At 45.2% G+C, this 12,387-nt stretch overlaps 4 protein-coding genes across 6 annotated transcripts; 2 read left to right on the top strand and 2 right to left on the bottom strand.

Annotated features, from left to right (window-relative positions):
- Positions 1 to 126: 126 nt before the first annotated feature.
- On the top strand, positions 127 to 2,831 carry LOC125768835 (DNA replication factor Cdt1). Of its 2 annotated transcripts, XM_049437025.1 has the most exons (3): positions 127 to 479; positions 600 to 1,222; positions 1,311 to 2,831. In XM_049437025.1, the coding sequence occupies exons 1-3, from the start codon at positions 396 to 398 to the stop codon at positions 2,725 to 2,727; spliced, it is 2,124 nt and encodes a 707-aa protein (XP_049292982.1). In that variant the 5' UTR covers positions 127 to 395; the 3' UTR covers positions 2,728 to 2,831. The 2 variants fall into 2 exon arrangements, with proteins under 2 accessions (XP_049292982.1, XP_049292981.1); XM_049437024.1 differs by having other exon boundaries at positions 127 to 1,222.
- A 281-nt stretch (positions 2,832 to 3,112) lies between these two features.
- Positions 3,113 to 4,894, bottom strand: LOC125768869 (U3 small nucleolar RNA-interacting protein 2). Its single transcript, XM_049437122.1, has 2 exons — positions 4,651 to 4,894; positions 3,113 to 4,586 (listed from the first exon to the last, which is right to left on the bottom strand). The coding sequence occupies exons 1-2, from the start codon at positions 4,699 to 4,701 to the stop codon at positions 3,282 to 3,284; spliced, it is 1,356 nt and encodes a 451-aa protein (XP_049293079.1). The 5' UTR covers positions 4,702 to 4,894; the 3' UTR covers positions 3,113 to 3,281.
- A 694-nt stretch (positions 4,895 to 5,588) lies between these two features.
- Positions 5,589 to 8,563, bottom strand: LOC125768861 (proton-coupled folate transporter-like). Its single transcript, XM_049437114.1, has 4 exons — positions 7,930 to 8,563; positions 7,203 to 7,815; positions 5,821 to 7,069; positions 5,589 to 5,748 (listed from the first exon to the last, which is right to left on the bottom strand). The coding sequence occupies exons 2-4, from the start codon at positions 7,435 to 7,437 to the stop codon at positions 5,667 to 5,669; spliced, it is 1,566 nt and encodes a 521-aa protein (XP_049293071.1). The 5' UTR covers positions 7,438 to 7,815; positions 7,930 to 8,563; the 3' UTR covers positions 5,589 to 5,666.
- Positions 8,564 to 9,093: 530 nt separating this feature from the next.
- LOC125768856 (tetracycline resistance protein, class D-like) lies at positions 9,094 to 12,257 on the top strand. Of its 2 annotated transcripts, XM_049437109.1 has the most exons (5): positions 9,094 to 10,553; positions 10,626 to 10,883; positions 10,960 to 11,603; positions 11,663 to 12,009; positions 12,093 to 12,257. In XM_049437109.1, exons 1-5 carry the CDS (start codon positions 10,190 to 10,192, stop codon positions 12,142 to 12,144), a joined length of 1,665 nt encoding a protein of 554 aa, XP_049293066.1. In that variant the 5' UTR covers positions 9,094 to 10,189; the 3' UTR covers positions 12,145 to 12,257. The 2 variants fall into 2 exon arrangements, with proteins under 2 accessions (XP_049293066.1, XP_049293065.1); XM_049437108.1 differs by having other exon boundaries at positions 9,094 to 10,883.
- Positions 12,258 to 12,387: the final 130 nt, after the last annotated feature.

The following is a 12,387-nucleotide window of genomic DNA, read 5'->3' on the forward strand; positions in this document are numbered from 1 at the left end:
TAAATTAATAAACCATTTTATGGAGCCATTGATGAATTCCTGTTCAACAAAATACACTTTATTTTATAACACTGTTGTCATCAATTGAAGGGCTCTGTAAAACGTCAAGCGTTCGACGATCCCACATAAACAAGACACATACCGTAAACAAACGCCCTTTCGTCGACGACTTTGACGCAGGGTTTCATCGACTATGCACAGGAATGCAATTCCTGCGCATCACCAGCCAAGTGCAGGTTTAAATTGGAGGGAAAATCAACTGACAGAACACGATCGTCGCATCGAAAAGTAGCTGCTGACGCGTGCCACTGATAACAATTTTCTTTCGCAATTAGTTAACTAGTGAAAACAGTGTTACCATTAGATAGTTTTTATTTCCTCGTATCAGCTACATAATGTCGCAGCCAACGGTCGCGTCTTACTTTAACACTCGCAAACGCGCTGCGCATGATGCGCTGCTTGGTGCAGGAAAAAATAAGGTACTGATACTGGAAAACTCTATTGCGCATACGAATGGAAACTTGACGAACAGTTCGCTGAACTCGGATCACGAAGAGCTACGCTTCGTACATGCTAACGATAATAACTTTACTTTGAAGAACATTGAAACCGCCGGAAAAGACAATGGTGGCGGCACCAGAGCAAACCCTGACCCGACGGAGATGGAACGCCGTGTTACGAGAGCATCAAGGGCTATCAAAAGGATTGGTCCGGTTGATTTGGACGAGAAAACCAAAGCCCTTCTATCATCAGCCCAACCGAAGCTGGTGTCTTTCATCAAGAAGGGTAACTTGTCACCGCAGAAACGCGTTCATACGGCTAGTCCCTCAAAACAACCCGTTGTGCCAGAAAAGAAGCTAGCATCTCCTAAAAAGATCGATAACGGTGGTGTTGCTGGTAGCGCTCCTGCTTCGGTTGAGTTTTCTCCCAGAAACAGCTTAAACAATGTGGCTAAGGCACCAACGAAGGCTACCGTTACACGAACGCTTCAATTGGGAAAAGACAAGGATTCCATGTCGCTGGCAGATATTCGTAACAAGCTGCTTCAACATCCTCGTCTGCCGGAGCTTAAAACGAAGCTAAACAACATACAGAGCGGCCTGGATAGAGTGGACCGTCTGCGGAAGGAGCGTCTGGAAGGAAAGAAGCCCGCCGTCTCGCCGATTGTGGCTGCCAAAAATCTACAACAATTTTCAACTCTTGACGTGGAGGTGATGGTAAGGTAAGGGGTCGCCGACAATTAGCCTAATGATTTGTTTGTACGCTTCCGTCGGACGTTGCTAATTAGTTTCTGTCTTTGTTTTTCACAGCCCAAAGAAAACTATTATCTCTCCTTCGAAGTTGCTTCGCACACCGACTAAAGATGCATCCAACTCTCTGTCACCATCGAAGAATGTGACACCCAAGCGTATATCGGCTCTTATGAGTCCGATAAAAGATCCTTCGATTGGTACACCTATTACGGCTAGTCCAAAAAAGTTGCCAGCATATCAGCGTTTCCACAATCTGGTCGAATCGGGCACTCCTACGTTGCACTTGCCATTCAAGTACCGATCCCTGTTGGAGCTGTTCAAGTGCACCGACACGGTCTGTTCCATGTTTCACAACCGTAAGGAGCAGATCACTTTCAAGAAGCTCAAACCAGCCGTTCAGCGGATGGCACGGAAGAACTTTTTCGAATCACACCTGGCGCAAATACAATTCCTCTTCCCGAAAGCGTTTAGCCTGAGCCAGGAAATGACAAAGAACTACGGTTCGGCTACAAAACACGAAACGTACCAGCTGGTAATAAGGCCCAACATAGAGGAGGATGTAGAACAAGCGAAGAAATCCCAGGAAACCGATTTTCTACGTACTATCCCGAAGCAGTCCGTAAATCCACAGGCATTACTCGAACGTTATCAACACTTTCGCCGTTTGCTGTTAGAAAAAACGAAGGACGCTCATGAAACGTTTCTGCTAAGTTTAGATCCACCGTTGAACATTGAGCGCAACAAGATCGTTCGCTGGCACGCTGATTTCGATCTGGAAGGCTGTCCCGATATAGAGAAAGCGGAACTACCGCAGCCACCAAATGTGGAGAAGTTCTCCTCAGCCAAGGACGTGCTTTCGACGGCAAGAAACCTTTTCAGTTGTGGTACTGCAATGGAACGTGCGCTAGCACGCTTGGAGCAGAAAAAGAAGCAAGACACGGCGGCAACTGTAACTTCACAAACGCCGCTTACCGCAACGGAGGATACAAAGCCAGTTGAAGTTAAAGAGGAGAACTCTAGCGACAGCAACGCCACTAGTGTTCCCGCATCGATCAGCAAAGATCCCGCGGAGCATCTTCTTAGAAACGTTCCAAAAGCACTGCTAGAGAAGATACGAGCAAAACAAGCAGCTAAAGCACTAGATCAAATGACTAGACGACCGTCCCAGGAAAAGGAAGCGATGAAGTACAGCCGTTTACCGGAGATTGCTCGACATTTGCGGAACGTGTTCGTGACCGAGCGAAAGAACGTGCTACCTCTCGAAACACCTGTAGTTAAAATCGAAAACAGCTACCGTGGTAAACTGACGCTTCAGGAACTGGAAGACCACATTCGCATGATAGCCCAGTTGGTACCGTTTTGGTTAACGTTACCGGAGGTTCGGAAGGTGAAGTATGCTAAAATTGCTAAAGACTGCGATATGTCCAAAGTTCTGGGTGTGCTGGAGCGAAAGGCAAACGAAGTGGTACAGTAGCAGGTGGTTGGTACCCAAGATGCCTAAATGAAATGACCACCCTACCCAGTTGAAACTATTTACGGATATGAATAAGGAAGATTTGGTATGTTTTTTTTTTGCAGTAATTTTTCTGCTTTGCAATTTTTTACAATTTTTTTAGAATCATTTTTTCGTCTATCATCTCATTTCTATTCTAATAACATGTTAAGCCAGCGGTTGCAATACCTTTTATTAGCACCGATGCTATTGACCATTGATAAATTGCTATTGTTAGATAATGTCGCATTGTTAGTTAGTAATGATTTTATCCCTACATATATCATACTACCGTTTTCATTGAGCCGTTAATATTTTGCGTTTTGAGACAATCCCCATGTGTGCGAATTAAAAATAAATATAAAATGTTCAAAAAAAATCTTTTCCTTATGTTTGCTGTTCATGAAAGAATGGCAGTATTGACTTGTATAATGCTTTAAACCCCTTTTTTCCTTTGGTACCTACTACATGTAGAATAATATTCAACGATAATTTCATGTGGAATTCATCCCGAAAAACCTTTTTATTGCATAGCTTTATAATTCGATAGACAATGGAATCAATAGAACATGATTCTTGGTGTTTTTTAGCGTCCACCAGCGTCCTAGCCGATGTTCCTGTCCAACGGCCACAACCAAAAATTGACCGTCGCTAGTAAATTCGATTGCATTCACGAACCCTGCGACTGGAATTTGTAGCAGTGGATGAATTGTATTTCGTTTGTTAGTAAGCTTCCAAACACGAACGGTCCCATCGCAAGAACCGGACGCAACAATGTCCGAGTTGGACAATACACCCACCGCACTAATCCAATTCGGATGACCAGCGTCCTGTTGCCCATGAGCCAGCTTAATATGATGTAGGGGTTTCTTTTTCCCGCTACTCCACAGCGAAAACGAACCCTCCACTGAGCCGGACACGAAAAGATCATTACTAACAAACTTTACCGCGGAGAAGTCTTCTGCGATTGAATTGAACACAAGCTGCGATTCTTCTGCCACCTTCCAGATGCGTAACGATTGATCCATGCCACCCGACGTAACGATACGTTCCAGCGTTAGCGCATCAATGCCTGAGATCTGGCTCTGATGCCCGTACAGTGTCTCGATGTACACCATCTCGTCCAAACTCCACACCTTCACGGTTCGGTCAGCACTGCACGAGAACAGTTCATATGAGTTTAGCCGAAACACAACTCCCGTGACGGTGTTCGAATGTCCTTTTAGGGTGTTTTGTAGTACCAAGCTAATGCCATCAAGCACCTTGATCTCTTCCGTCCCGTCCGCCACCACCAGATACTTCATGTCGTGCGACACAGTAATCGATTGTATTGAGTTTTTTGGGGCCTGAAAGTACGATGTGCGTTGTTTCGATTTTACGTCCCAACGAACGACCCAGCCACTCTTGCAACCAACATACAGAAACGCATCGTCTGCGGACAGGACACAGCAGGTCGGGGATAGACGTTGCTTTTTCCAGTGAAATGATACAGCTTTGTCCAGCTCGAAGCCAGTGTATTTGCCACCGAGTGTTCGGTGAATTTTGCCCGTTGCACTAAGGAAAGAATGTTTGAGTGTACGGGCCATGCCGCTAGCAAGATCACTCTCATCTGCGTAATCATCCCGCTCTTGTTCCTCTTCCTGCACTTGTCGCAAATACTGCTTGGCCAAACGGATGCGCTTGTCCTGTGTGGTTTCAAGCGCTGCCACTTCATCGTCAATTTCGGCTTGCTTATTTTGCTCTTTCTCTAACTCTTCGTCACTATCGATATCTTCATCATCGTCGTTTCGCCGGGATGTTTTGCTCGGTACGATGCTAACTTTCGGTCCGCTCTTTGAGCGCTAAAACATGAAGTAGTAAATTTTTACACAACTTTATCTGCCATGATTGAAAAGTGACAATTACCTTACGATTAAACTTTTCATGTTGCTTTCGGCCAGCTTTAAACAACGACATTTTGCTGTTGATAATAACTATTTGTTAACGAAAGACAAATCAATACGCTGTTCTGTTTTTTACGAGAAGAACAACAAACCGCATGGCTCGGCGAAGTACGCACACTGACAGCTGGAATGTTGTGATTTTCTACATTAGGCGGTGGTTAAACTTCACTCGATGTAAACATCAATGTCGGAACATTTTGTCGGATAATGGGGAGCTCATCGTAATTTTGAAAATTACAATTGTACGAAAAGTACGTTAACATTACAAAAGGAGTACATAATGCTTTGTTATAATATTGAAACTGTTCTTCGTAGTTAAATCTACGAAACATAGTAGAAAATCGTTTTAAACTTCAAACCAAACATAATTGATTCGAAATTTACTTTATATTTCCCCGCAATGAACAAAAATTCCTCCACATTACATTCCACGTGGAACGATCCTTATAGGGCGATTCAATTTCGATTTGAACCCGCCATACATTATGGCACCATGCTAAGCACTACGCATAGGACAAGACGAATTGTGGAACGACATAGTGAAGAGAGAAATATATCATAGTATATGTAGCCAATTATTCTTGTGGCACATGTGGTCGATTTTTTTTAGACACTCAGACAAACATTACCGGGATTGCTCATGCGTTCCCATGAGCGGAAAATCGTAACGGCTTCAATTGAAACTATTGTTCCCTTAATTGTGCTTAACAAAAAGTGTTCAGTTTATTTCCAACGTTTGTTTTGTTAAAATCGTTTAATGTATTGCTTTTGTTAACTAACTAATAACAGAAAAATGGATACATCCGCATCGTGTTACCACACACACGCACAGACATACCTCGCTCTCAACTATCTAAGCATTTAATACTTACTTACAAATCACATTTGTAAAACATGACGTACATTAACTATTATTTATTGGCATGACTAGGAACATTCCGGGGACGACACATGGCGCATTTAGCACGTTCACGTTTTTCACGTTAAGATTTCGCTATCTTGTGTAAACAGTGGATCAACCTGAGCTTTCCTTCGTTTACGCAGCAACACCGCAATGACTCTGCGAGATAGAAAATGAATGAAATTGGAACAACACTTTGGTTGGCGAACGCACCACCATCAAATTACTCACCCGACCAGCACGACATTAAGTGAAAATATTCCCGAAGACACAAAATTAAACACTTGCGGGGCCGATGCAACAGTCGAATTGTAGATGTACGTGAACAATGGCGCAGAGGCCAAGGAAACAGTGTTCGTCATAGCCATCGCTATCGAGTAGAATTTAGCAATTTCGCTAGAAGGTATGATGGACGAACAGATGGCCATTAGTGCCGCACCTTCGGTTGCCTTCAGCGGTGTAATGCCGGTAGCCAGAAACAGTTCCCAGCCCTGTCGGGCCAAACCTTTGATAAGGGCATCGAGCGCATAGTTGAGCACTGAAAGAAGCGCCAGCCAAATGTCCGGCAGCTTTAGCAGCGTTTTAAGCACAGATATACCGATCACATTGCCTGCCACGATCGACAGCAGCTCCACTGCCTGCCAGATGGTAAATTCTTGTATCGTCCAGCCAAAGCGGCGACGCGTGTAGAGGAAAAACACTGTGCCTCCACCGGCTCCCAGCACTGTTATCACACCGATCGAGATCGTTAACCAAACGATGCCACGATCGTACGATGATCGTTTCTTGAAGAACGTCCTAAGCAACTCGCACAAATGGCTTAACCGGAAGATTTCCCGCACCTGCCGATGCACCATACTCGCATCCGGTTTGATACTATCCTCGAGACAGAAGTACAAAAAGGCACTGCTGGCGGAAACTGCAGCGGCCGAAAGGAAAAACATGGTAGGCACGTTCGTCCACTGCAGGATGAAGCTGCTCGACAGTAGTCCCACGAAGGCACCGAGCATGGTACAGGCCTGCAGAATACCTATCCGCACCGTACGATTATCTTCGGTCGTCGTATCGGTCAGATAGCTAAATATGGCGGCCATTAGTACAGTGCTGCCGCCCAAAACGGCGGCCGGTATATGTGCCACTACGTAGCACCAAGGATCCACCAGGAAGTGTTTGGACAGTAGCGACAGTATGCCGATCATGAAGTACGTCGTGATGAACCCAACCGAGGGAACGATCATTGCCGGCTTACGACCATATTTGTCCGACCATGGTCCCATAAACAGCGCACAGAGTGCAGGCAGTACCGACATCAGGATAGTGTTCACCATCGTAATCTTGGCCGCGTACGGTTGTACGATCGTTTCCAGCTGAGCGACATCGGTGGAGTTGCTTTTGGTGCCCAGCTGGGCACAGAGAGCCCGATCATAGCCGAGCGTCACGACGCACGATTGATAGATAATTTGGTCCGCCAAAACAACCCCTTTATCGGAGGAGAGCAAAAAACAAAAATAAGTAACAATGAAAGTAGGGCCAAATTTGCAAGTCACATTTGTGTTCGATTTAATAGCGCAGCGATAAAAGCAATCTGGCAAAGAGAATGCGCATTTGCTTACCTGAAACACTGAGGCCGAAGCAAAGCAGTACCAGAATCGGTTCGAATGTACAGAACCGATCAGATACGCCCGGCACTTTTGCTCCGGCAGATGCGCTGGTAGACGAAGCAGCTGCTGCTGTTGGTGAGGCTGATGTTGAAGCGGCCATCGATGTTAAGCTGGGAGCTGCCAACAGTGGAGTGTCTTCGTCGCTATTGCGACTGTGTACACTCGGCCTGCGCATATCACTTCTCATCGTTGCGCTAAACCCACCCCTGCCTATCGCTACCTTACCACACCCAGGAAAATCCGTTCCAAACTACCGTGTTGCTGCACCTGCTTTGGGTTATCCACAGAAACACACGCAGACACACGATGGGTTCGAGACGCGTGGACACTGTTTTATCTCGCTAATACCTCAGTTATCTTTTCGCAAGCATGAAAGCTCCACCACCGTGGTGCTTCAAACATGCAGACAGACAGGGTTGAATTATGACTCACACACCACCGCGCAAAACCGTATCTTGATTACAAGGGCTAACATATGTGCGATAGGGCCACAATGCACGTTTTCACATCAAAAACTACTCTCACTGTGTGCGCACGTATTACGCCGTCCTCGAAGGTGATCGTTCTGTACAAAAAGCAAAGAAAGAAAGCATCGAATTGATCAGCATCTCAGTTCAAACTGACGACGGACAACGACACACTGTTCATTGTGGATGCTGCAAGCAATCTCCGTACATACCTTCGTACAGTCGTTATCGATATCGGAAACTATTTCACGTACCAGCGAAGCATTACACTGTTTGTATAAACTTATGCCCACCGCACAATGTTGCCGGAAAAGTACGAACAACTGTGATGCTGATGCGATAATGTGTGATTGCGCAGCGTATTAGTGGCGCGAGCCTCTTCTTGATGCGCGCCTGTACGTCCAGCTTGATCGTGTGGCGAACCGTTTCTAAGGTAAACGAGTCATAATTGTACTATCAAACCCGAATCCCAGCACTAAAAGTACAAACACGCACAAAAACAATGCTCTCGAACGATATCGATGATGGTTTGTCACCTGTTTTTGTTACTATACCGTTTGCTGATGAATCACGGCCGCGATAGAGCGGCAGGGAGGTTTTGCGGCCAATCATACACAATTACTCTCCCCCGCCCAGGATGAACTTTTGCTGGGGGTGGGGAGGTGATAACGATGCACAGGTATTGTACATTGATTAGAACACCGACATTCTCTAGCGTGGCCTCACATCTGTAAAAGCGATAGAGTGAACCGCTTCACACTGTAGCTTTCATTGTTTACGGGCTAATGAAACTGGCCTGGGAAGTATGGATGAGAACCGGCGTTAATTTAGTTTGTGTTTATTAGGCCTTCGGAGGAAAACACCGTCACGCTGTATGGCATGCATCTTATCTCCGTCCGGTTGTCGCATTTCAAATATAACCGCCATTCGCTGGGTGCAATTTGTAATCCTTTCATATACCAGTTACAGCTCCATCACACATTACATTTGTTGAACAGTCAAACAAAGTAAATGGTCATTTATATGGTTACGGCTACTGTTTGGCTTTACGAAACGAAATGTTTGTAAATTGTTGTGGCCTGAGAATTGTCTGAATATTTTTCTTGTACGCCATTATTCATCTAGTTCATACTAGTCGTTCATACTTTTAAGGAGCTTTTTAGGAATCCTCTGTCCTTGTGGATGACCAAAACAGGTTTAATGAAATTCTCGACAAAGCTGTGAAAGTGCCTGATAGGAACTGTTCCTCTAATTTCTAAACTTAAAAGAACAATTGTCTTAGCATGGGCATGGTCACTGTTCCATTTCTAAGAAAGTCGTCACAGTATTCGATCTCCGACTAGCTCTTTTTCAAGACGATTCTGACGATTCATGTGTCTCATTTCGCATTGTATTTAATGGCTCCTTATACTAACACCTCCTTATACCCTATGCGAGTGACATACGCCCAGTGTTCCAAAAGGACGACAGACTGGACTGTGCTAACTTCCGAGCCATCACAGTCCTGAATGCTGCCTACAAGATCCTGTCCCGAATACTCTTCTGCAGACTTGTGCCCCTCACAAGTCCCTACAGATTTTGTCGGCAGCTACCAAGCTGGATTTGTTAGATGCAAATAGATCATCGGCCAAATTTTTACTCTACGGAAGATCCTCCAGAAGAGTCGAGAGCACCAGATCCCTACGCACCACCTGTTCATTGACTTTAAGACGGCCTACGATACCATAGATAGGATCAAACTATGGAACACCATGCAGTAGTACGGATTCTCAGGGGAGCTGGTACTGCTGCTGAAGGCCCCTATGGACGCGCGCGGGCTTCGACGTCCGGGGCATGATTTTTATCCATTCTATGCAAATTCTTGGTTTTGCGGATGATATCGACATCATCGGACGGACATCGGCGGCCGTGTGGGACGCGTACACCCGACTGAAACGCGAGGCGATAGAATTGGATGGAGGATCAACGCGACGAAGACAAAGTACCTGCTTGTCGGAGGCTTTGACCGTGATAGAGCACGAACTATCAGTTGACTGCGACGATCTTTAGGTAGTAGGGGAGTTCTGGTACGATCGTAACTTCGGACAGCAACATGAACGGATTCTTAGTTTTCCGTTAGAGTTCATATCGTGGTCAAAGTCTTCGGCGAACAGGTACTTTCCTCTGACGCATTAATCTATAGCCGAATCCTTAAGGACGAACGCGTCAGTTGGGTATAGATGACTGGCATGCATGTATGTTCTACTGCCTAACACTTTGATAGGATTTAAGCTTCAAATAAACCCCAAAAAAGTATTCGCTACAGGTTTTTAAAGGTCATATTTTTTCTCAAAGTGGGAATTATTAGCCAAACATTAGACGAATCAATTTTTAATCTACCATAGAATAGAACCACCGAATCGAAATCGCTCAGGGTCATGTTTATTATTATACTTCCCACAGGTTCTTTCCAAGGTACTAGCGTAGTACTGAATGAACTTTACACACGAATCTGCACACAAGGAATCTCGGCAATGTTTTGTTCTCAGACGATATCAACAAAACAAAAAAAAATCAATCGGTCACAGTATGTGTTTCAAGATTTTGATAACACCTACTCCCAAACACCATGGGCATAAGAATGGAATTCTGATTTCCTTTCGACACGAAATCAGTGGCACAGTGATCACCATGGAAGAAGGACGCTCCGATAGTGTGTACTCTAGCGGCGAAGAGGATCTGTTCGCCAAGCAGAGTCTGGCGAGGTTGCGAAATTCAGCCCGCTGGCGTGAACAGGCTCAGTACATTAGCTTCGAGCCAGCACTGTTGATCTTCTGCTTTGCCATGAGTATATCAGGTGTCATGATTTTTTTTTCTTTTGGGATCTTGTGGAATACCGTGATGTGTAATTGTGTCCTGTACTTGGCAGAGGTCGTGCTGGCGAATCATATCATCCTGCAAACTTGCATCGTGGAGGGGTTCAATAAGAGCGACTGTCAACTGCTTAATGTGGATTCGAATTCTTCCCAGCGGGCAATGATCGAAACGAGGGTGCAACCTATAGCCGCCAATGTGACGATGGTGATAGTGATTATTAAATCCGTTCTGCCTGCACTGAGTGCCCTGCTGCTCGGTGCATGGTCTGATCGATATGGTCGAAAGCCTACGATGCTGATCGCGAGTGCCGGTGCGTTTGCTACTGCATTGCCGATAGTCATGCGTGATTGAAAGGACACGCTCAATATCGTTCCCTCTCGTTGTAGGTGTGTTGTGTTCCTTTCTGCTGCTTACGATGCTAACCTTCCTATCGATGCGGGTCACTGTGACCCCGTGGTATTACACCGCGGCTTATCTTCCGTTCTCGCTGCTGGGCGGTATGACCGTGATTACAGCCGCCGCCTTCAGCTACCTTTCCGATGTTACGAACGAACAGACGCGCACTATGCGCATGGGCTTCATGGAGGCATCCATGATGGCCGGTGCACTGTTGGGATTCCTTTCCAGCAGCTACATCCTGGAATGGTTCAACGTGGCTGCTACCTTTTTGATTGCTACCGTACTGATCGTACTAGCGATCGTATACATTATAGTCTGCACTGAGGATAGTATCATATTAAGCAATGATATCGGCATCAGGGAGAAATTACGCGATCTTTTGTCGTGCGACCGGGTACGGGAACTTTCGGGCATATTTTTTATGCGCCGTTCGGGGTATGTGAGGGAAATTTTGTGGGCCATTGTACTGTTGACCGGTCTTACGGAGCTTGCTGGTGGGAGTGGGGGTGTGTTTTATATGTTCACTAGAAGAAAATTTGGATGGGATTTGAAACAATTTAGCTACTTTCAGTTCACGGATGTGCTGATAATAATTATGGGTAACGTTATTGGAATTCCGATACTGAAGCAGGTTAGTGTTGGGATGAAATTTCCATTACCACTCTTTTTCTAATTTGTTGCTTTTTGTAGCTTCTACACTGTTCGGATACTACTGTCGCCATAGTGTCGATCATCAGTTACATTATCGATTCGCTGATCATGGGATTTGCAAGTAGCGGATGGATGCTGTATCTTGCTATATCGATTACCGTCCTGAAGGGAACCGATGGAGCCGCACTTATGACGATCTGTTCTACAATACTTCCCACTGGGGATATGGCCAAGTTCTTCACTATGGCCCTATCGTTGACTGCCGTCGTGCCGCTGATATCGGCCCCATTGTTTACGTTCGTGTACAACAGCACCATACAATCTGCTCCGGAAATATTCAACTTTGTTGCTGCCGGGTTCTTTGGCGCCGGATTGTTGCTAATGCTGTAAGTAAGGAAATGCATTATGCGATTGTATTTTTTCTCCTAAAAATGTTTTTTTTTATTTTCATTCATTTACAAAATTACAGTATTATAACGAATCTCATTCGACGATTTTATCAGCCAGAACTGCTGTTGTAGATAAAACATGCAAAACAAAAAATACGATGAAAATGAATAAGCTGTGAAATTGGTTTTGGAATAATGTTTTAAATTTAAAAAGTTTGGATAACAAAAATTATTATTTTTTTTTGCTCGGTCCTGGTCCTGGAACGGCCTGGTTCGTATCAAGACTTATTTCACCACGTAGCAGGATAGTCAGTCCATGCTACGGGGGGATGGGCCGGATGGGATTTGAACCCAGTCCCTGCCGTGTGGACGGGC

The sequence above is a fragment of the Anopheles funestus genome, chromosome 3RL (genome assembly GCF_943734845.2).
Source record: "Anopheles funestus chromosome 3RL, idAnoFuneDA-416_04, whole genome shotgun sequence".
Lineage (NCBI taxonomy): Eukaryota > Metazoa > Arthropoda > Insecta > Diptera > Culicidae > Anopheles > Anopheles funestus.